Source organism: Lissotriton vulgaris, chromosome 2_1 (genome assembly GCF_964263255.1).
Source record: "Lissotriton vulgaris chromosome 2_1, aLisVul1.2, whole genome shotgun sequence".
NCBI classification, from domain to species: Eukaryota; Metazoa; Chordata; class Amphibia; order Caudata; family Salamandridae; genus Lissotriton; species Lissotriton vulgaris.
This window is the reverse complement of record NC_141687.1, coordinates 503,337,932-503,360,415: the sequence shown is the minus strand read 5'-3', so window position 1 is coordinate 503,360,415 and position 22,484 is coordinate 503,337,932. Positions and strand designations below refer to the sequence as shown.

The 22,484-nt window shown below is 51.4% G+C and overlaps 1 protein-coding gene across 6 annotated transcripts in view; it reads right to left on the bottom strand.

Moving 5' to 3' along the window:
* Window positions 1–22,484, bottom strand: part of SLC39A10 (solute carrier family 39 member 10) — a 457,169-nt gene that overhangs the window by 299,604 nt on the left and 135,081 nt on the right. For all 6 annotated transcript variants that reach the window (XM_086955403.1, XM_086955402.1, XM_086955399.1 and 3 more), the window contains one exon: window positions 9,171–9,351. In XM_086955403.1, the coding sequence (XP_086811529.1) occupies window positions 9,171–9,351 (181 nt within the window). The remainder of the gene's footprint in view (window positions 1–9,170; window positions 9,352–22,484) is intronic.

Here is a 22,484-nt window from a genome sequence, read left to right as displayed (position 1 = left end):
ATTTCTGAACTATGCAGACCGGGATACTATCCTGAGGCAAGTGAGATCTAAGGGTACACTCACATACAACAATGCCTCCATTATTATCTTCCCGGACTACACAAGGTTGGTGCAGCAGCAACGCCAGTCCTTCACTGCAGCCAAGGCCCATGTCCGCGTCCTAAAACTTCAATATGCGCTGCTCTATCCAGCGCGGCTATTGGTGGTCTACAAATCTCGATCGCTGTTCGTCGACACCCCGGAAGAAGTGTTTCAGTGGACTGATGAGACTGTGAAAATTCGGCTTAACACTGCCAAAGAAGGAGAATCGGACTCTTCATCGAGTGGATTAGTCCGGGAGGGTCTACGGAGTCAGCGTCGTCGACGCAGAAGATCGCGATCAGGCGGGAGCTCGGGCTTGGGCTCTGCCAGACGCCAAGATGACCCGATACAGCCACAGCGGCCAGGAGTGTCTTGATGACAGAGAGTCGTATATGTTTATCAGTGTACATGATGCATATGGAAGCCCAGGGCAATGTTGATTTAGGCTGGGAGCCCGCCCTGATCGGTATGGGAGGGTGGGTGTGACTGCCTGGTTCCGATGGGTTGTTACTGGGGGCTTCATTGGAGGATGCGGCGCTGGCTCCCCAGTTGGGTGCTTGGCCGCCATCCGTCCGCGACAGGTGCTACCACGTTTGGGAGGTGCGGGGTGGGGGGTGGGTAGGTGGGGAACGGAGTTTTTGAGGTGTTGGGGGGGGGGGGAGGGGCTTTGCTTGCGTGCGCTCTGTTGCCTATTGTTTGCCATGTACCATGCCGGTTGCAAAGTAGAACCCTTAGGTCCATTTATGCCATGCTGTTCAAATGCCCACTGCTAAGGAGGGAGGGAGGGCGGGTAGGCCCCGAGTCGCTACGAATAATGAGCTGGAATCTGAGGGGGAAGCTGGACAAAATTAAGCGGGGAGCTGTGTTTCAGTTCGCCAAAAGGGCGGGGGCAGATGTTCTTCTATTGCAGGAAACTCACATGCTGGGCACCAAGGCACTGTGCCTGCAGCGCTCAGGTTACACACAGGCCTTTCACTCTGGCTTCACAAGGGGCTCTAGTGGGGTGGCGGTCCTCATACACCGTAGAGTGCCATACATACACAAGCGCGCCTGGACAGACACACAGGGTAGGTACGTAGTGGTACAGGGGGAGATCGGCGGAGATAGTGTGACATTTGGTAGTGTATATGCTCCTCCCCCGCTTCAGTGGTCCCTGGCTGAAAAGTTGCTATCCCTGTGGAGTGAGGTGCCCGACTCTATGTCCATCGTGGGTTGGGACTGGAACGATGTTCTAGACAAAGGCTGCGATAGGTGGCGATGTGGGGCAGTGGCGCAGGACCAAGGGTATGAAGGAACCACCACAAGACTATCAGCGTTGGTCACGGGCCTTGATTGGCTGGACGCTTGGCGATATAAACACGGCGCGCGACGGGATTATACATACTTCTCAGTGGCGCGAGACTCGCTCTCTAGACTAGACTATATTTTTGTCCCAAGGGTGAGTGCTTCTTGCATTGTCTCGGCGGAGATTTTGCCGCGGGCCCTGTCGGACCACTCCCCGGTGCTCGTCTCGCTTCGCGTGGGCCCAGACAGGAAGCCATTCCGGTGGCGGATGTCGGCAAATCCCTGAGAGTGTGTCTGACCAACCCTCGGTGTATGGCAGGATGAAGAGATTGCACTCTGTTCACAAGCAACTTATCAAGCATTTGATCAAGGCCAAAGCTGCCTACAAGGTGGGCTGATGTGCATCGTCGTGAGGGTCCTGACTATCAGGTTGGGGATAAGGTCTGGCTCTCAACCAGGAACATTCAGTTCAGGTTGCTAAGTGTGTTTCATCCTCGTTACATTGGTCCTTATGTCATCATCAAGAAAATAAACCCTGTGGCTTTCAAATTGAAGTTGCCAGCTAATCTTCGTATCCACCCTGTTTTTCATAGTAGTCTCCTGAAGCCTGCCTTGTATTGTACACGGAGAGCCACCCCTCAGGTTCTAGTTGATGGCGGGGAGGAATATGAAGTGCATTGTATACGTGACCAAGTGGAGGCATGGAGTTTTGTGGTACCTGGTGGCCTGGAAAGGGTATACGGCGGAGGACGACTCATGGGAGCCGTGCGACAATGTTCATGCTCCTGACGCTGTGCGTCGCTTCCATGCGAAATTCCCGGCCAAGCAGCCTGGTCCTAGGAGGCACTGAGCAGGGGGGCATACTGTCAGGATTTGGGATCCGCGGCGCCTACCTAGCGCCTAATAACTACATCTCCCTTGAGCCTCCTCTAGTAGGAGGTACTTAATAACACCACGCTCAATGGCGAATGCGCGTTATTCTGTTTCCTGTTTTTTCTACCGGCGTCTCGGGCAGCTGCTCTCTCTGTTACGCGGTTCTCCTGGATTTGGTTTCAAGCGTTTCCAGTGGTTTGTACGCTGTTCAACCCAAAAGCGGGTGAGTTATCGGCGCGGCTGCGCCATCTTCGTTACACGGAACGCTGTCTGTCGGATGACCACGCGTTACCGTGTAGATCCGGATTTGCCTGTAGTCTCCACAGTGATTTCCATCTTCAAGCACGGCTGCGCTTGTGTATTGTAAAACGGAACGCTGTGTGTCGGCGGACCGCGCGTTACCGTTTGTATTCACCTGGGTATTGTGGAGAAGGTGCGGAGCATCATGGTGGGAGCTACATGCTGCCGTAACACTGTTTCTTATTCCTTATGTTCGAGCGGAACGCTGTGTGTACGTTTGCCACGTGTTGCCGTTCCAGAAAGTTGCATTGTCTACGACGCTAGTGGAGCAAGGTGTGTTTGGTGACCACTTGCTGCTGTGTGGCTGTGGATATCTTTGTATTGCTAATTACAACGGAGGACTGTGGTGGCCACTACGTTCTACCGGGTGTAGACCTATTTCTCTGATGTTGGGATTACCAGTACTTTGTGAATACTGGAATATGATGAAACAATATTCCAGGAACTTTATCCTTGAAGCTGGAAGTGCATAGATATGTTCTGTGTTCATTGCCGAACTCTATGGTTATATGCAGTATTAGGCAATCCTATCCTTATTTAAAGAACCGAGCCTTCTTATTTTTCCTTAGCTGGAAATCCAGCCTGTGTATTATCTGCACTATTCCTGAACTGCTGAGTGAGTGCTGGTTCTATGTGGGAGGTGTGTTTTTGGTCGTACAGAAGCTCTTCGTTTAGCGAGAATTTATGAGAGTAGTTGTTTGTTACAGGCTTTGCATAATCGGGTCTTTATGTTTATGTCTTTCAGAGCCTTTGTACCAGCAGTTCCTTCTCTTTCCCTTTTTTCACTCGCTTAATGGTTCCAACTCCCTGTATACTCAAATCAGGGGGTTGGTAACATTAGGAGGTGGACCCCTATGAGCAACACCCGGATCCTGTGGAGCGTATTCCCGACACATGTGGTGGTGGACGTGGTGGTGGACGTGGTGGTGGTGGACGTGGTGGGGGTGAACGTGGTGGGGGTGGACTGGACGTGGTGGCGGTGGACGTGATGGTGGTGGACGTGGTGGTGGTGGACGTGGTGGTGGACATGGTGGTGGATGTGGGGTACGTAGTGGTGGTGGACGTGGTGGTGGTGGACGTGGTGGTGGACATGGTGGTGGATGTGGGGTACGTAGTGGTGGTGGACGTGGTGGTGGTGGACGTTGTGGTGGTGGACGTGGTGGTGGTGGACGTGGATGTGGTGGTGGTGTATGTGGTGGTGTTGGAGGTAGACGTGGTGGACGTGGTTGTGGACGTGGTGGTGGACATGGTGGTGGTGGACGTGGTGGTAGATGTGGTGGACGTGGTGGTAGTGGGTGTGGTGGTGGATGTGATGGTGGTGGATATGGTGGTTGTGGACTTGGTGGTGGTGGATGTGGTGGTGGTGGTGGGCTTGATGGTAGTGGACGTGATGGTGGTGGACGTGATGGTGGTGGACGTGATGGTGGTGGTCGTGATGGTGGTGGTCGTGATGGTGGTGGTCGTGATGGTGGTGGTCGTGATGGTGGTGGACGTGGTGGTGGACGTGGCGGTGGACGTGGCGGTGGACGTGGCGGTGGTGGACGTGGTGGTGAATGGGGTGGGACGTGGTGGTGGTGGTGGTGGATGTTGTGGTGGACGTGGTGGTGGACGTGGTGGTGGATGTGGTGAGAAGTGGTTGTGGTGGCTGTGGTGGTGGACGTGGTAATGGATGTGGTGGTAGTGGACGTGATGGTGGTAGTGGACGTGATGGTGGTGGTGGACGTGGTGGTGGATGGGGTGGGACGTGGTGGTGGTGGCTGTGGTGGTGGTGGACTTGGTGGTGGACTTGGTGGTGGACGTGGTGGTGGACGTGGTGGACATGGTGGTGGACGTGGTGGTGGTGGACATGGTGTTGGTGGACGTACTGGTGGTGAACGTACTGGTGGTGGGCGTACTGGTGGTGGTTGTGGACATGGTGGTGGTTGTGGACATGGTGGTGGTTGTGGACATGGCGGTGGTTGTGGACATGGCGGTGGTTGTGGACATGGCGGTGGTGGACATGGTAGTGGTGGATGTGGAGGTTGTGGTGGTGGTGACGTGGTGGAGGTGGACTAGGTGGTGGAAGTGGATGTGGTGGTGGTGTATGTGGTGGTGGTGGAGGTAGACGTGGTGGATGTGGTAGTGGCCTCATGGTAGTGGTGGACATGGTGGTGGATGTGGTGGACATGGTGGTGGTGGACGTGGTGGTGGATATTCTGGTGGTGGACATACTAGTGGTGGTTGTCGAAGTGGTGGTGGACGTGGTGGTGATGGACGTGGTGGTGGACGTGGTGGTGGGCGTGGTGGTGCTGGGTGTGGTGGTGGTGGATGTGGTGGTGGTGAATGTGGTGGTGGTGGATGTGGACGTGGTGGTGGATGTGGACCTGGTGGTGGTGGACGTGGTAGTCGTATTAGTGGTGGTGGACGTGGTGGGCGTGGTGGTGGTGGACGTGGTGGTGGTGGACGTGGTGGTGGTGGAAGTGGTGGATGTAGTGGTGGTGGAAGTGGTGGATGTAGTGGTGGTGGACGTGGTGGTGGATGTGGTGGTGGATGTGGTGGTGGTAGACGTGGTGGTGGTGGACATGGTGGTGGTGGACATGGTGGTGGTGGACGTGAAGGTGGACGTGGTGGAGGAGGACATGGGTGTGGTGGTGAGCATGGCGGTGGTGGACATGGTGGTGGTGAGCGTGGCGGTGGTGGACGTGGTGGTGGTGGAAGTGGTGGTGGAAGTGGTGGATGTAGTGGTGGTGGAAATGGTGGATGTAGTGGTGGTGGACGTGGTGGTGGATGTGGTGGTGGTAGACGTGGTGGTGGTGGACGTGGTGGTGGACATGGTGGTGGTGGATGCGGTGGACGTGGTGGTGGTGGTGGACTTGGTGGTGGTGGACTTGGTGGACTTGGTGATGGTGGACTTGGTGGTGGTGAACTTGGTGGTGGATGTGGTGGTGGTGGACTTGGTGGTGGTGGTGGACTTGGTGGTGGTGGTGGACTTGGTGGTGGTGGACATGGTGGTGGACATGGTGGTGGAAGTGGATGTGGAGGTGGTGTATGTAGAGGTGGTGTATGTAGAGGTGGTGGAGGTAGACGTGGTGGTAGATGTGGTGGTGGTGGACATGGTGGATGTGGTGGTAGATGTGGTGGTGGACACGGTTGTGGTGGATGTGGCGGTTGCAGGTGTGATGGTGGACGTGGTGTTGGTGGACTTACTGGTGGTGGTTGTGCACATGGTGGTGGGCTTAGTGGTGGTGGTGGAGGTAGACGTGGTGGATGAGGTAGTGACCTCATGGTGGACGTGGTGGTGGCCATGGTGGACATAGTGGATATTGTGGTGGTGGACGTACTGGTGGTGGATGTGGTGGTTGTAGACGTGGGGGTGGACATGGTGGTGGACGTGGTGGTGGTGGACGTGGTGGACATGGTGGACGTGGTGGATGTGGTGGAGGCGGACGTACTGGTGGTGGACGTACTGGTGGTGGATGTGGTGGTTGTGGACGTGGGGGTGGACGTGGTGGTTGACGTGGTGGTGGAAGTGATGGTGGACGTGGTGGTGGTGGACGTGGTGGTGGTGGACGTGGTGGTGGTGGACGTACTGGTGGTGGACGTACTGGTGGTGGACGTGGTAGACATGGTGGACAATGTGGTGGTGGTGGACATACTGGTGGTGGATGTGGTGGTTGTGGACGAGGTGGTGGTGGAGGTGGTGGTGGACGTATTGGTGGTGGTGGACGTGGTGGTGGACGTGGTGCTGGTGGACGTGGTGGTGGTGGACGTGGTGGTGTGGAGGTAGACGTGGTGAACGTGGTGGTAGATGTGGTGGTGGTGGACGTGGTGGTAGATGTGGTGGTGGTGGAAAGTGGTGGTGGACATGGTGGTGGACATGGTGGACGTGGTGGTGGTGGACGCAGTGGTGGTGGACGCAGTGGTGGTGGACGCAGTGGTGGTGGACGCAGTGGTGGTGGACGCTGTGGTGGTGGTGGACACGGCGGTAGACGTGGGGGTGGTGGACATGGTGGTGGTAGATGTGGGGTTGGTGGACATGGTGGTGGTAGATGTAGTGGTGGTGGACGTGGTGGTGGTGGACCTGAAGGTGGACGTGTTGGTGGTGGACGTGGTGGTGGTGGACGTTGTGAAGGTGGACGTGGTGAAGGTGGTGGACATGGTGTTGGTGGATGTGGTGGTGGACTTGGTGGTGGATGTGGTGGTGGTGGTGGACGTGGTAATGGTGGATGTGGTGGTGGTGGTGGATGTTGTGGTGGACGTGGTAGTGGTGGACGTGATGGTGGTGGAGGTGATAGTGGTGGATGTGGTGGTGGTGGATGTAGTGGTGGTGGCCGTGGTGGTGGTGGACATGGTGACGGTGGATGTTGTGGTGGTGGGTGTGGTGGTGGTGGTGGACGTGGTGGGCATGGTGTGGACGTGGTGGTGGTGGGTGTGGTTGTGGTGGACGTGGTGGTGGACGTGGTGGTGATGGAAGGGGTGGTGATGGACATGGTGGTGGTGGACGTGGTGGTAGTGGACGTGTTGGTGGATGTGGTGGACATGGTGGTGGTAGTGGTGGCATTGGTAGTGGTGGTGGTGGTGGATATGGTGGACATGGTGGTGGTGGATGTGGTGGTGGTGGATGTGGTGATGGTGGATTTGGTGGTGGTGGATGTGGTGGTGGTGCTGGGTGTGGTTGTGGTGCTGGGTGTGGCGGTGGAGGACATGGTGGTGGTGGACATGGTGGTGGTGGACATGGTGGTGGTGGACATGGTGGTAGTGGATGTGTTGGTGGTGGTGGATGTGGTGGTGGATGTTGTGGTGGTGGACATGGTGGTGGACATGGTGGTTGTGTACGTGGTGATGTACGTGGTGGTGATGGACGTGGTGGTGATGGACGTGGTGGTGGTGGACGTGGTGGTGGTGGACGTGGTGATGGTGGATGTGGTGGTGATGGTGGACGTGGTGGACGTGGTGGTGGTGGTGGTGGACGTGGTGGTGCTGGACGTGGTGGTGGACGTGGTGGACGTGATGGTGGTGGATGTGTTGGTGGTGGATGCGGTGGAGGTGGACGTGGTGGTGGTGGACGTGGTGGACATGGTGGTGGAAGTAGTGGTGGTGGACGTGGTGGTGGTGGTGGTGGTGGTGGATGTGATGGTGGTAGATGTGATGGTGGTGGATGTGGTAGACGTTGTGGTGGTGGTCATGGACGTGGTGGTGGTGGGCGTGGTGGTGGTGGTCATGGATTTGGTGGATGTGGTGGTGGAGGTGGGTGTGGCGGGTGTGGCGGTGGACATGGTCGTGGTGGACGTGGTGGTGGACGTGGTGGTATTGGTGGTGGTAGTGGTGGTGGATGTGGTGGTGGTGGACGTGGTGGTGGAGGTGGGTGTGGTGGTGGTGGAGGTGGGTATTGGATGTGGTGGTGAAGGTGGTGGTGGTGGAGGTGGACATGGTGGTGGTGGACATGGTGGTGGTCATGGACGTGGTGGTGGTCATGGACGTGGTGGTGGATGTGCTGGTGGTAGTGGTGGTGGACATGGTGGTGGTGGAGGTGGTGATTGTGGTGGTGAATGTGGTGGTGGATATGGTGGTGGAGGTGGATGTGGTGGTGGAGGTGGATGTGGTGGTGATGGACGTGGTGATTGTGGACGTGGTGATTGTGGACGTGGTGGTGGTGGACGTGGTGGTAGTGGGTGTGGTGGTGGTGGACATGGTGGTGGTGGACATGGTGGTGGTGGACGTAGTGGTGGTGGACATGGTGGTGGTGGACGTAGTGGTGGTGGACGTAGTGGTGGTGGACGTAGTGGTGGTGGACGTAGTGGTGGTGGTGGCGATTGTAGACATGGTGGTGGTGGACGTTTTGGTGGTGGTGGACATGGTGGTGGTGGTGGTGGTGGTGGTGGGTGGTGGACGTGGTGGTGGTGGAGGTGGGTGTGGTGGTAATCCTGCAGGAGTCTGCCAGCAGGCTGTGCAAAATTCAGCAGCGCCTCTAGGCGTTTGTTGCAATTCATGGACTTCACACAGAATTTGGCATCACGGTATAGTACACAATAAAAAATGTATTAGCACATAATTAAATAAGAAGCTCAAAAGAGCTCTTTCAGCATTTCTGGCAAGTGTGACTGAACAGCACCATAAACCTCTAAGAAACGACACCAGAACGGGTAGTAATGCGTCCAGTGTAGTTTCTGTAAGACTTTCCGAAAGAGACCCTAATCAGGACATAACTAAAACTTTCATGTCTATTTTACAACATCTAGATAGTAAAAAGACTGGGATCCAATGATTAAAGCGGAGGTGACACCAAAGCAGCAATATAATGTATGGGCGCATTACCTTGGCTGTTTAATCGGGTGTGATCTTGGGCATGACAGCCTTCAGCGAGTAAAGCCAGAAACGGCGGCGGGCGGGGGAGCGGATACCTTTGAAGTCTGATGCCGGCTGCAAGCAAACCAGCATGAGTGCGGAGAGAGGCAAATGGTGTGCGATGTGCACACACTCGCACACATGCACTGTAGGCAATCTGCCTTTGGGTGAATTTTTGAGAGCCCTTACTTAAGTCTCGCTGAGAACGCATGCGTGTTCGCTCAGCGAGACTTAAAAACAGGGATATGTACAGTTAAGCTCCAGGTGATTAAAACACAACATTGTTTAAATATACTTTTCTACCATACCTGATGCACTACTCTTATCCTTGGGTAAATCCTCCACTTGAAGCTCCCGAAAATGCTTGATGCAAAGTCTTCTATCAATTTGGTAAAGTAACGCTGGACAGAGGTACGTAAACTGATGTGGTGAAATAGGAGAGTTGATGTTGAGACCATAATAATGAAGCAGCTGTGTTACATTTAGACACTGAAAACAAATAAAAACATAAAATAAGCGGGTTGTTTTACCATTTGCTTATTTAGTGCATACCACAATAATTGCAAAGCCAGACATAACTGTGCAATCATCTGCAAGAAAGTTCAATGAAACACTGAATCGTGCTCAATTTAAAGTGCTTTACAAGAACCACTATTCAATTTAGTCAGAGCTCAAATTACACAGCTTCCACAATGCAAATTGAAGGGTTGCCTCTTAAATACTATATAACGAAAGAACATTGACAAGTTTAAGTTTTCCATCAGTATCCAACGCAATTCATACTCAGAGCAAAAATGGACAATATGCAGTTAGAGAAGGACGGGTACTAGAACATTTAGGCACAAACCTACTCGTTAAGAGGAATGGTTAACTGCTGCCCAATTGTAGCACACCGGGAGCCCAAATCAGACTACAAACATTGAAATCTTGTCCGCTTGTGGGTGTTTAGATCCCCAACACGTGGAGTCAGGTGATAGATAGGCTAGCTCCTTTTAATACATTTAGAATCCATTGGATTGTAGTATCTCAAATTCAATCTGGCCTCCCTCATTTGTTTGTCATGATTATGTAGCAGGTTCGTAAAATTCTCCTCCTTGTAGTCTACCTTCAGTCTGTTTGACCACCAGCTCTTATGCTGGAATGATCAGGGTTGGGAGTAAGTGGCGTCAATGATAATTTGATAAAGGCCTGAAACTGTTCCCTTAAAAGTGCCCCAGGCGTTCAGGGATTTCGGGAGGTTAATAAGCAAGGGTGTTTAATACCCCTTAGGCAGTGCGTAAACTGTTATTTCGAGGAATGGCCCCTATGAAGTTTCAGTTTATCTCGCGTTTCATTAAAGGTCATTAGCCTCCCTTCTACAATCAGCTGATTTACTGTAATCAACCTTTTGTGTGAAATTCAGCCCATAGTGGTACTCAGTGTCCCAAATCTTTCGTGGCTTAGCAAACAAGGCGTCAAAACTGCAATCATTATTGGCAGACAAAGCCACCTTAGCAAAAAGATCGCAAGGAAGCATGGTTCTCCAATCATATACAACACTTCGACCGGCGGAATACCTCGGCGCAACATACTCGCCGCACTTGAAACTCAAATTAATGGCAACAAGATTTGGGGTATTACCAAGCCTAGCGGAACAACCGTTGTGGAAATATAGTGGCATCAAATCTTGTGGTTTATGTGGGGAAGCCAGGCAAGACATCATCCATCTAATATGCGTCTGTCCTAATTTAAAAATGCAACGCATTGTAGCAGGGTTTCCGTTCTCCCACAGAACTGTGCATAGAGATCTAGAACCTCAGTGAGTTAGGATGATCCAAAAACTCATCTCAGTGTCAGAAATCCCTTTACCTAGCTAGCTACAGTGTCTCATGGATCATTATGGAATGATCCATGTCTTAGACAAACCAGAACATGATCTTTAGAATACCTCAGGAGTCATGGAACACATGAACACTCTTTCGTTATATAATCATTTCAAACCAAAACTGAGAGTCAAAGAACACAAGTGCAAGTTTGAAATATTTATTATTCAATGCAAAGTTCTCAAACGCAGTATCTTGTATAATACCAAAATGCAGATTATAAAAATCAGAGTCAGCAGCATAGTCACTAATCCATAGTAAGCAAAAGGTGCTAGCATGTTATAATGCAAAATCTATAGAAATCTATATCACCTATATTTCGCGCACCCTATCTAGCATATTATATTATATCTAAGAAGGTCTCATTCGGGCTTTAGCAGGGCGGCCCCATACCTCTCAATGTCAGTAGGAGCAGTTCACATCAACAGCTACCAGCTCTCTTCATGCGCAGCACCAAGTGTCTACGTTCATTCCGTGTAACTCTATCTTAAACCCGCGTAGAGCCCAAAATGTTGGCATCAACATTATTTGTTATGTCTAATGTGGTGCGAGGATCAAGCCTCCCAGCAACATTGTGTTAGGTTCATTTTAGAGTGTGCAGCTCTCAGTGTGCAGACAGTTGTACCAAGTGTACCAGGCAAAGCTGATAGCATAGAAATAACATATTATTCTCAAATAAACCACCTCACCGCTTCTAGGGTGAAGGCGACAACAACAAGTATGTGTCGTGTGCAAAACTGAAGCCGAAGGAAAAAAGGCTGTTTAAACATGTAATGCACTCATGCTAACTTAACGCAATATATGTAACGAAGTATCCATATGACAGCATGCGACTACTGAAAAAGGCATTTAATGACAGAGGTATTCGAACGTGTAGAGGTGCAATATTCAAAGGACTCAGCACAATGGACCCTCAGCTGACTTGTAAAATAAGGAAATTCTATGTCAGGACTGGAGGCGAGGATTATGCCTTCTTTCTCCACTATATTCACAACAGCGAAGATAGAACAAAACTACATTTCCCATGAAACCTTGGGAAAATGGAGTTAAACAAGAAAACCAGCAACACCTGGCAACAGCCAATGGCATACACATTGTCCAATCAGGGTCCTGGAAGCCCCTACATAATCCTTTCACCGTGTTCTCTCTTCCTCTTTCTTCGCTGTTGCACAGCAAGATAAGTACCTTCATTTTGTTTCCCTTGACGTTCCAGTTTTAAGGGTTTCGTTATGCAAATGTTTTTGTAAGCGCTGCTTTGTTAACTCCTATATAAGCGCTGCTTTTGTTACCTTCGCGGGGTGTACGCGTTTCTCGCTTAGCGCCGTTTTCGGCGGGTGAAAAGTTTCGGTCACGACGCGATTGTAGCTTCCTCTCCTGCAGCGGAGTTTCCGCGCGGAGAGGGGGCGCAGCGATTACGGGTTCTCCCGTACCTACACGGTGTATACTGGCGAGGTTCCCTGGTCCTCCCGCCTTTAGAGGGCGCGCGTGTAGGGCCGACGCTGCACGACGTTTGTTCTCTTCAGAAGAGGTTTAAACGTCGCGCGTACGTCAGTTTGAGAGCCTCCGGCTGAGGCAGAAAGCCGTTGAGGTGTATTGCGGTTTGTGCCCACGCTCTTGCATTGGCAATCCAGCGGAGCCTGTATTAGCAGCGTTTGCTGTCTACGCCGTCTGGTCTGTATTGGAGGGCACAAAGAATTAAGGGACATCGCCCAGCCGGCTGCCCTGAAGAAATAAGGGCCGTTGAAACTTTGCCAGTAGTCCCTGGGGTTGAACCCCGTAGATCAGTGGTCCTCCACTGCCTGAAGTGTGGGCTGCCACCCAGCCTTGCTGAGCCTTCCCGCCCCGGCCAGGGATATACCTCCCTTTTCGACTCCCCAATGGAGTACTACGACGAATATCAGGACGAAGAGGCGGATCCTCTTGCGGACATGCCCTGGGGAGACGCCTTTTATGAGGCGGTGGATACTTCCGTCTATAGGGCGGTGGACCAGGCCATTTCACCCTTGGAAGACAGGTTGACACGCCAAATTGACCAAGCTTTTGCGAAACTTTCTCAACAGCTAGTCCCTGCCCCGCCCCAGCCCTCCACTTCCCAAGATTCTCTCGGCTCCACCCCACCTAAACGTTCCCGTGAATCTGGCGGGCAGGGGGACGCTTTTGATAGATTGCGTCAGGCCTTTATGGCCAGCAGGCCTCAATCCATTCCCCCCGCATTGGACCCACTACCCTCTACCTCTCCGGCCCAGGCCCCCCCCCATCGGTCCCCGTCCCTGGGGCGTCACAGGAGCCTCCTAGCACGGCGGACATGTTGGTCCCCAATGATATTGTCCACCCTAGGTCTTCAGAGTGGTCCCTGGCCGATAAAGTTGCGGCCGATGTAGCCGCCCACATCCGCCGCCCTCTTGAGAAGGAGGCTTGCAACTGTTTGCGGGCGGAGTGCCCGCGCCCTTCCCTTGACGACAAGGTGGCCCTTACTCCAGAAATTGACTCCAGGATGGGCACCTTTCTTCAGAAGTTTATATGAGATCCTAAGAAGGGCATGGATAGATCCTGGCGAGCGTGCCAGGATAAGCTCCTGGACGCTTTGGGCCTGATCATCAAAATACTAGATATGGCCGAAGAAGCCAAGGAATCTGGTTCCATCATTAACCCCGAAACTCTTTCGGGCTGGGCACAGCTTGTGATGATTTTTATGGGCAACGCCAATTGTGCCCTGTCTACAGAGCGCCGCCGATCGCTTCTTATTAAAATCGACCCGAAGCTGGGTGATTTGGCGGATTCGGAGGTGGGGGCTGTAGCCCAAGGAGGCCTCTTTGGTGAGCCTTTTGTAAAAGAGCTCGGAAAATTCGTGAATACCTTTCAGTCACTGGACCGTGTCCAATCGACCATCAAGAAGATGTTCCCCCGTGTTTTTCGCAGGGCCGGCCGAGGACGGGGCCGGTCGCCAGCAACAACGTCAGACGTCTCAAAAAGGCTCCGGAAACTATCAAGACCAGTCCAGGTTCGGAAATTTCTACCCCACTCGTGGAAGAAAGGGCAAAGGACAAGGCTATCGTGGAGGAGCTGCACAGTCTAGCCCAGGTGAGAGTTCTCCCTTTTTCACTACAAGACACGGTTGGCACGGTTTTTTCAGGTGTGGCTGTCGATCACAAGCGATGCATGGGTTTTACAAACAGTGAGAGGTTTTCACATAGAGTTCGAGGGGACTCCAGTACAACACTCCTTGCCACGTCCCATACAGTTTTCCGCCCAGGACGGCCTCATTGTGGACGAGGAAGTTTCCTCCATCCTCCGCAAAGGCGCCATTGCTCGCACCTCTCTGCACCCCAAAGGTTTCGTAAGCAACATTTTCTTGGTCGACAAGACCGATGGGGTGAAAAGACCAGTGATAAACCTTTCCGACTTCAATCAATGGCTCGTTTATCGCCATTTCAAAATGGAGGGGATTCACCTTCTCAGGGACCTCCTCAGACCTTTCGATTGGATGGTCCGCTTGGACCTCAAGGACGCCTATCTGGTGGTTCCGATTTTTCCTCCCCACAGGCGATTCCTTCAGTTCCTCTGGGGCTCCCAGGCTTACGAGTTCACTTCTCTCCCCTTCGGACTCTCGTCGGCCCCTTGGTATTTTACCAAGGTTCTCAAGCCGGCGGTGGAAGCGCTAAGGTCCAGGGGTGTCCGGATGATCGTTTACCTCGACGATCTCCTCTTGATGGCGGCCTGCCTGCGCCGCCTTGTAGAACACCTGCAGATGGCGGTGTCTCTCCTTCAGGATCTCGGGTTTGTGATAAAGAAGAAGTCGCTTTTGCAGCCGACACAGACCATTACGTTCTTGGGATTCGTCATAGACTCGACGGCTTCCACGCTCAGTCTTCCGAGCAGGAAGGTGACCAAAATTTGTCACGAGTTGCGGCGTGTTCTGGCCAGGCCCCTAATCTCCCTTCGACAACTGGCTCGAGTGGTGGGCCTGTTATCCGCCTCGATCCGGGCTATTTTCCCCGGCCCGCTTCACTACCGGGCTCTCCAACGCCTCAAGGGTTATTTCCTTCGGATGGGGTATCCCTACTCTCACAAGGTCAGCTTGTCCGCGGATGCTCAGGCCGAAATCCGGTGGTGGTTGGATCATATGGAGGCGTGGAACGGGAGAGCTATCTTCGGGTCCGCCCCGGACATGGTTATAGAGTCCAACGCCAGCAGGCTCGGTTGGGGCTCTCGTTGCGGAGACTTTTCTACAGGCCGGTTGTGGTCACCCGAAGAACAGAAGTTACACATAAATTGTTTGGAGCTTCTGGCGGGGTCCTTCGCAGTGCGGTGCTGGACGAAAGATTTAGTACAGTCTTGTGTGGTCCTCAAGATGGACAATATCTCAGCGGTTCGGTATGTGAACCATCTGGGAGGCACGAGATCGAAAGCCCTGTCGGATCTGGCTGCCAGGTCTCAGTCACGGCGGAGTACCTCCTAGGCCGAGACAATTCAGAGGCGGACTAGCAGTCGCGCCACTTCCAGGACTCCAGTCTTTGGCACCTGGATCGGTCGGTGTTCGAGACTCTGAGCGACCTTTGGGGTCCTTTCTCAGTGGACCTTTTCGCCTCCAGGCTGGATTTCCAGATACCTCGGTTCTTCAGTTGGAGGCCAGACCCCCTCGCTGCGGCGACGGATGCGTTTCTCCAGGATTGGGGAACGGAACAGGGGTATGCGTTCCCTCTGTTCGCGATGATCACGAGAGTGACAGCGCAGGTTCGCAGACAGGCGGCGAAGATGGTGTTGATCACCCCCCTATGGAGGTCTCAAGTGTGGTTTCCAGTTCTTCTGGAACTTTCTTGGGATTTTCCAATCCTACTCCCCCACTTTCCCTCCCTCCTTCTGAGCCCGAGCGGCTCTCTTCACCCCTTAGTGTCCACAGAGTCACTGAAACTAGTGGCGTGGCGGATTTCAGGGGTCGCTGGGAAACCCTGGCCTTTCGAGATAAGCTGAGTTCCATATCTCTAAAGCGTGGGCGGACGGCACTGTCAGGAGATATCGATCGGCTTGGCTCCGATGGACTCGGTGTCTGCGACGGGGTGTTGATCTCTTGGGCTCGGACGTGGTCCATGTAGTCAATTTCTTGGCCCAACTGGCCTCCGAAGGCCTTGCCTACCGGTCTGTAAATACGTTCCGGTCAGCCATTTCCTCTGGTCATCTCCCTGTGGCGGGGGCGCCAGTGGGAGAGCATCTGTTGGTTTGCCGTTTGCTCCGTGGCCTCAGGCTGTCATTGCCCCCGGAGCCCCGCTATTCTGCCCTTTGAGATGTGAACGTGGTGCTTAATTTGTTCTTGTCCTGGCCGCACAATAGGTATCTTTCATGGAAAGAGCTGTCGGCGAAGCTGGCCATACTCTTGTGCCTCATTTCTTGTAGGCGAGTATCGGACGTGCAGGCTTTGGATATTTCTGGCAGGATTTTTTCTCCGGAGGGAGTCACGTTTACGCTGCTTCGACGCACGAAGTGTCATACCAGGTCTATTTCCTATCCTCAGTTTGTTGACTCTCCCATAACTTTGTGTGGTGAGCTGCCTTAAAGCTTATGAAGAAGCCACGGAGGATCTCCGTCCTCCAGGAGAGAGACAACTCCTCATTTCTCTGAGGAAACCCTTTAAAGCGGTCTCTTCCCCCACCATTGCTAGGTGGGTTCGTTGGGTGATGCAGGAAGCAGGCATCAACCTTAGCCAGTTTGGGGCCCACTCCGCGAGGGGTGCCATGGCTTTCGAAGGCCTTTAGTCTCAGGGCTCGGCTTGAGGATATCCTCAACGCGGCAGACTGGTCTTCGGAATCCACGTTCAAGAAGTTTTATTTCAAACCGATCTTGAATATGGCCAACCTGGTTGTGGGCAAGCTTTGAACAAGCATAATCCTCGCCTCCAGTCCTGACATAGAATGAAAAATTTCCTAGCTAACGTAACAGAAAGTTTCAATTCTATTAAGGACTCGGAGGCAAGGATTATCCCGCCCTTGGCTCCTGGAGGAGATCCCTCCCCGTATGTCAGTAAGTAATATGCTTTTATGCTTCTTATGATATTCTTGTATGTAATATGCTTTTATGCTTACTATGACGCTCTTGTCTGTTTACTTGGTTTCTTGCACTGTTTGGATAAGGCTTCCTCGGTGCCTCCTTTAGTAATGTGTTTCCTCTTGTCCTCAGGCTCGGATTCCAACAAGCAGGACGACTGATGAACGGTTGGCTGACTGTCTACGTGCTCAGAAAGAGGAAGAGAGAACACAGTAAAAGGACTATGTAGGGGCTTCCAGGACCCTGATTGGACAATGACTGTGTATGCCATTGGCTGTTGCCAGGTGTTGCTGGTTTTCTTGTTTAACTCCATTTTCCCAAGGTTTCATGGGAAATGTAGTTTTGTTCTATCTTCGCAGTTGTGAATAAAGTGGAGAAAGAAGGCATAATCCTCGCCTCCGAGTCCTTAATAGAATTGAAACTTTCCGTTACGTTAGCTAGGAAATTTTTCATTCTTACTGTATTATGAGACAAATTTTAAATTGTCATCATGAGAAGGACACTGCTGTTGCTTCATTGAAAATATTGAATTCATAAGCGGGTGCATGTTATTAAAAAAAATATCATACTTTTTAAATAATGTTTTATAGTGACTTTATATTTGTATTATGAAATTTTTATGCTTTTAATTAACTTAAACAATAAAGACATGTACTTGCTTACTCGGTTCTCATTGTCCCATTTTGATTTCTCATTTACCCCATTGGGGGGCTTCAATATGTTATTTCTCGTGTAAGACACAGAGACTCCCAGTTTTCCCCAGAAGCTTAACTTACGGTTGCACCATTGCCAGCTTCTCTAATGTATTGTGAATCAGGTATTGGAGTTTGGCTAGGCGGAAAGAAATCTAGTACATTTCACATTCCACTGAAACGGTTTAATCATACTTTAGAGGTCTGACAATCTACATTTAGATATGGTCAGGGCCTGCATCGCAAAAAAGTTTATTCATGGTGTTCCGTTCATTTTAATTAGCTGAGCTTTTCACTACGGATTAAAGTTTTAATGAACACCATCTGGCTATATCTTGATTAAATTTGTCCTTCACCGTGTGCTTCAGGCCTCTTTTGAGGAAGATCCCTAGCTATTTAAGGTTCAACTCTTGTCACTGAAACTGGTGAATTTCCATAGCAGTTATTGTGTTTGTTCACATCACGGGCATAGCTTCACATTTTCCCCACTTTATACGGCACCCATAAAACAGGGAGTGTGTGATGGAGCTTTTAGGTGCTCACTGTGTCAAGAGGATGTCACCTGGGTATAGCAAACCCTTGAGCCCCCCAGAAGGAGTCAAAATCCCTTAGATATACTGGTTTTGTCATTTCCTTGACTGTATGCCCAAGGGGAGTTTCAGATCAAAAACCCCATCTATTTCCACTTTTAACCAGACCTTAGGAGGGACAAGTCCAATAGCCCAAGGTTCACCTTTCCTCGCCATTTATTCAACAATATTGAGTATATACAGTCTACCTCAGGCTTACTTAGGGAATTTTTTATTATTAATAGAGGATCAACCTTCCCAACAATAGTATGGGATGCTATGAAAGCATATGTTCGCGGCACAATGCTATATGAAGAAGCATATACTCTGCATCAAAATGTGCGCCAACTTGAGTTATGGCATGCCATTAAAATTACACATGATGCTAAAGATGAACGCCAAGTATGTGGACAACTGCTAGGTATGCAATCTCGTGCTGAGCGCAGATTGAAGGACCAGGTGGCAGCTAGATTTGTTAAGTATAAGAAGCTCCAGTATGAATATGGGGAGAGGGGCAGCAGTGTAGTAGCATACCAAATTGCAGAACAAAAAAAAGAAGGGTAGAATTCATGCTGTAAAGGGATTAGACGGTAGGCTTTATACTAAACCTAAACTCTTCATGGAACAGTTCTCTCAGTTTTACGGTAGGTTATATAGTCAGTCACATGGGTTTGATATTGACAAGTGTTGGGAATATATCCAATAGTGCCATTTACCCTCTCTTACAGAGGAGCAGGCATGTCATCTGCAGACAGAAAGCTCACAACTGGAAATTTAGATTGCCTTTATGGCCCTGCCATCGGGTAAGGCTGCGGGGAGGACGCCCTCCCTATAGAGTTTTATAAAACATTTAGAGAAATGAGAGCAGAATTTTATCATGTTATACAATTAATTCAGATTACAGGGGCCATTCCAGATAGCTGGAATACAATATTGTTTTTATTTTTTAAATAGAACAAACCGGCCGATAATGGGGGTTCGTATAGACCTTTCTCATTGATAAATACAGATGCTAAATGGTTTGCTAAAAATTTAGCCTGCCGCCTCGCTCCATTGATCTTGGTGTAAGTATCCCCACAGCAGCATGGGTTTGTCCCTGGTACGGACACCACAGACCATACTAATACCGCAATAGCCACATTTGATACTGAGGCAGAATCCAAAATGGGCATGATATTACTTGATGTAGAGAAGGCATTCGACTGAGTCATTTGGGATTGCCTATGGGTTGCACTGCCTACTTTCGGTATACGGGAGGGCTTTGTTAACCTGATCCAGGCACTTTATAAGAGCCCTTGTGCCCGGTCTGCGTATGCTTGGAGTTACTCCAAGTTTTTTTCGTATTTAAGTGGGACAAGGTAGGGGTGACCACTTTCCCCCATCCTTTTCGCTCAGTGTATAAAACCTTACATACAGTCCCTTCTTTGGGATATAGGTATCCAGCCATGAATATATAAAGGTCGACAAATCAAACTGAATGCATACGCCGATGATGTGGCAATTTTTTTCCATTAACCCGGCAACAACCTTTACCCAGATCTTTCAGGAATCACGTACTTATGGTGAATTTACTGGCTACAAATTGAATCTGGGTTAAAATACAGGTTCTGTTGAATTTCACCCGTAAAGCCCTAAATCCAGGGGCTACTACGTCAACAGTTTACTTAGGTATTAGGTTGTGGTCTGCTGTTTTCAATATTGTAAAATTAAATTATGAAACTTTGCTCTCAGCAACCATTAAATTAAAATCATGGAATAAGCTGCCACTCACCATTATTGGTTGCGTGAATATTATTAAAATAAATAATGTGCCTAATTGTCTTCTTCTATTCAGGGTTATTCCATGGAGGGTCCTGGATTCCCTTTTTCGGTGACTGGAAGGCGCTATTGGTAGCTTCAGCTTGGGTTACAGGGGGCTAGGCGAGTTAGCCTACTTTTGAAATCTTCTTATGGTATGGGAGGGCTTTCACTCTCAGACTTTAAACTGTATCTTTGGCCCGCTTTTACTGGTTGCTTGGGTAGTCTATTGACATATTTTTTTCACCTCTTCAAACGTCGTGCTGGACTTTGCTGCTGCAGAGGGATTCCTGAGCTTTGTTTGTTTGCCAAGACCTCGCGGAACCCGCTTCGCGGGTCCCGCAGCGCTAATAGGATCTGCTGGGAGTGAGGGGCTGAGAGAGGATCATCACCTGCAGGCAAGGCTGCGAGCGTAAGGGGCCAGACTTCGTGTCCCAGAAGTCCCGGCTACCCTCGCCTCCCGCCATCGGGCCGCTCTCCTTGCTTGCCACGCCCCCCTCACAATCATTTAAAAAAGGTCGCTGTACCTGGAAGCAGCGGGACACCTTTTTCACCTCTTCAAACGTCGTGCTGGACTTTGCTGCTGCAGAGGGATTCCTGAGCTTTGTTTGTTTGCCAAGACCTCGCGGAACCCGCTTCGCGGGTCCCGCAGCGCTAATAGGATCTGCTGGGAGTGAGGGGCTGAGAGAGGATCATCACCTGCAGGCAAGGCTGCGAGCGTAAGGGGCCGGACTTCGTGTCCCAGAAGTCCCGGCTACCCTCGCCTCCCGCCATCGGGCCGCTCTCCTTGCTTGCCACGCCCCCCTCACAATCATTTAAAAAAGGTCGCTGTACCTGGAAGCAGCGGGACACCTTTTTCACCTCTTCAAACGTCGTGCTGGACTTTGCTGCTGCAGAGGGATTCCTGAGCTTTGTTTGTTTGCCAAGACCTCGCGGAACCCGCTTCGCGGGTCCCGCAGCGCTAATAGGATCTGCTGGGAGTGAGGGGCTGAGAGAGGATCATCACCTGCAGGCAAGGCTGCGAGCGTAAGGGGCCGGACTTCGTGTCCCAGAAGTCCTGGCTACCCTCGCCTCCCGCCATCGGGCCGCTCTCCTTGCTTGCCACGCCCCCCTCACAATCATTTAAAAAAGGTCGCTGTACCTGGAAGCAGCGGGACACCTTTTTCACCTCTTCAAACGTCGGGCTGGACTTTGCTGCTGCAGAGGGATTCCTGAGCTTTGTTTGTTTGCCAAGACCTCGCAGAACCCGCTTCGCGGGTCCCGCAGCGCTAATAGGATCTGCTGGGAGTGAGGGGCTGAGAGAGGATCATCACCTGCAGGCAAGGCTGCGAGCATAAGGGGCCGGACTTCGTGTCCCAGAAGTCCCGGCTACCCTCGCCTCCCGCCATCGGGCCGCTCTCCTTGCTTGCCACGCCCCCCTCTCTCCTCATTTGCCCACATATTTAAGGGAGGTCTCAGCCCCGCGGCGCGAGAGCGCGCGAGAGCGTCCCGGGAGAAGCCCGGGACAAGGGCGGGACCGTCTGTGGCCGTCCGGGGCCGTAGGAGGCCGGGCAGGGCCAGGTTACTGTCATTTGTATTTATTCATTGTCCACTGTTCAACAGTTTGTCAGCAGTGTACTAAGAGTGTAAACTGGGCCAGATAGTATACTTAGCCCAGTCTAGATATGAGCCATTCCGCCCCCCCCAGGCGTGGGTGTTTCTGTACTCGGTCCACTTGATAAATTTTTTAAGAAATCTACCAAGGAAGTAGATATGGATCTTCTCCTTGCTGAGAGAAGAGCTGAGCGCCGACGCTCAATTGAGCATCTAAAGAAAATCCCGCTGCCTACCTTATCAGACCCAAACTTCACCCAAGAAACGGCTGCCCAAGGGTTGAGCTCCATTGAAGATGATGTAACTGATATTAACCAAATCCCCAGTATATTTAGGTTCCCAATTATTTCCCCACCGTGTGTTAGTGTTACCAGCGGAGGCCATTTAGATTGTCCCCCTATTGATCATTCCAGCCTCATTGATTTAAACAACCCTGTTATCCAGATTACGGAATCCGAATCTCGTCCAACGTTGACCAACCAGTCATTGGTCTGCGTAGATCCTGGCGAGAATCTGTTAACAACGAGTGTGAGTGACGCTGGAACCAAGCCCGACAAGGCTAAGAGGGTTGTGCGCTCCCCACCTAGAAAAAAAAAGGAGAAAGGGCGGGGTAAAAAGGAAAGGCCAAAGCCGACAATCACCTCCCCCGTCTCTACTCAAACCTAACACTGAGCTACCGGTCTCACCCAATGCTGAGTTACCGTTGGTTGACCTACACGATTTGGTTACCCCTGAGACTGTTATTGAAGGGTTTAATGAGGTGTCCTATGCCATCCTAGAGAAGCTTATTAAATCATATATGTTACCATTGCTGGAGCGTGTTAGGATAATGGGCGACAAAATGGATCGCCTACTGACGTCTGTTGAGCTAACACATCCCCCTAGCTCTGATAAGGACTCGGGCCATCCATTAAACCACATGGTACAACCCATGTTGCTGGCAATACAAATACTATCTCTAGCCAACAACCTAAAAGTACAACTAATGTAGGCACTACTTCAACTAAAACATCGGCTTTGGCTGTTAAACCTCCTCGAGCAGCTAGCTCTGCCAAAGCGAATCCCGGGGG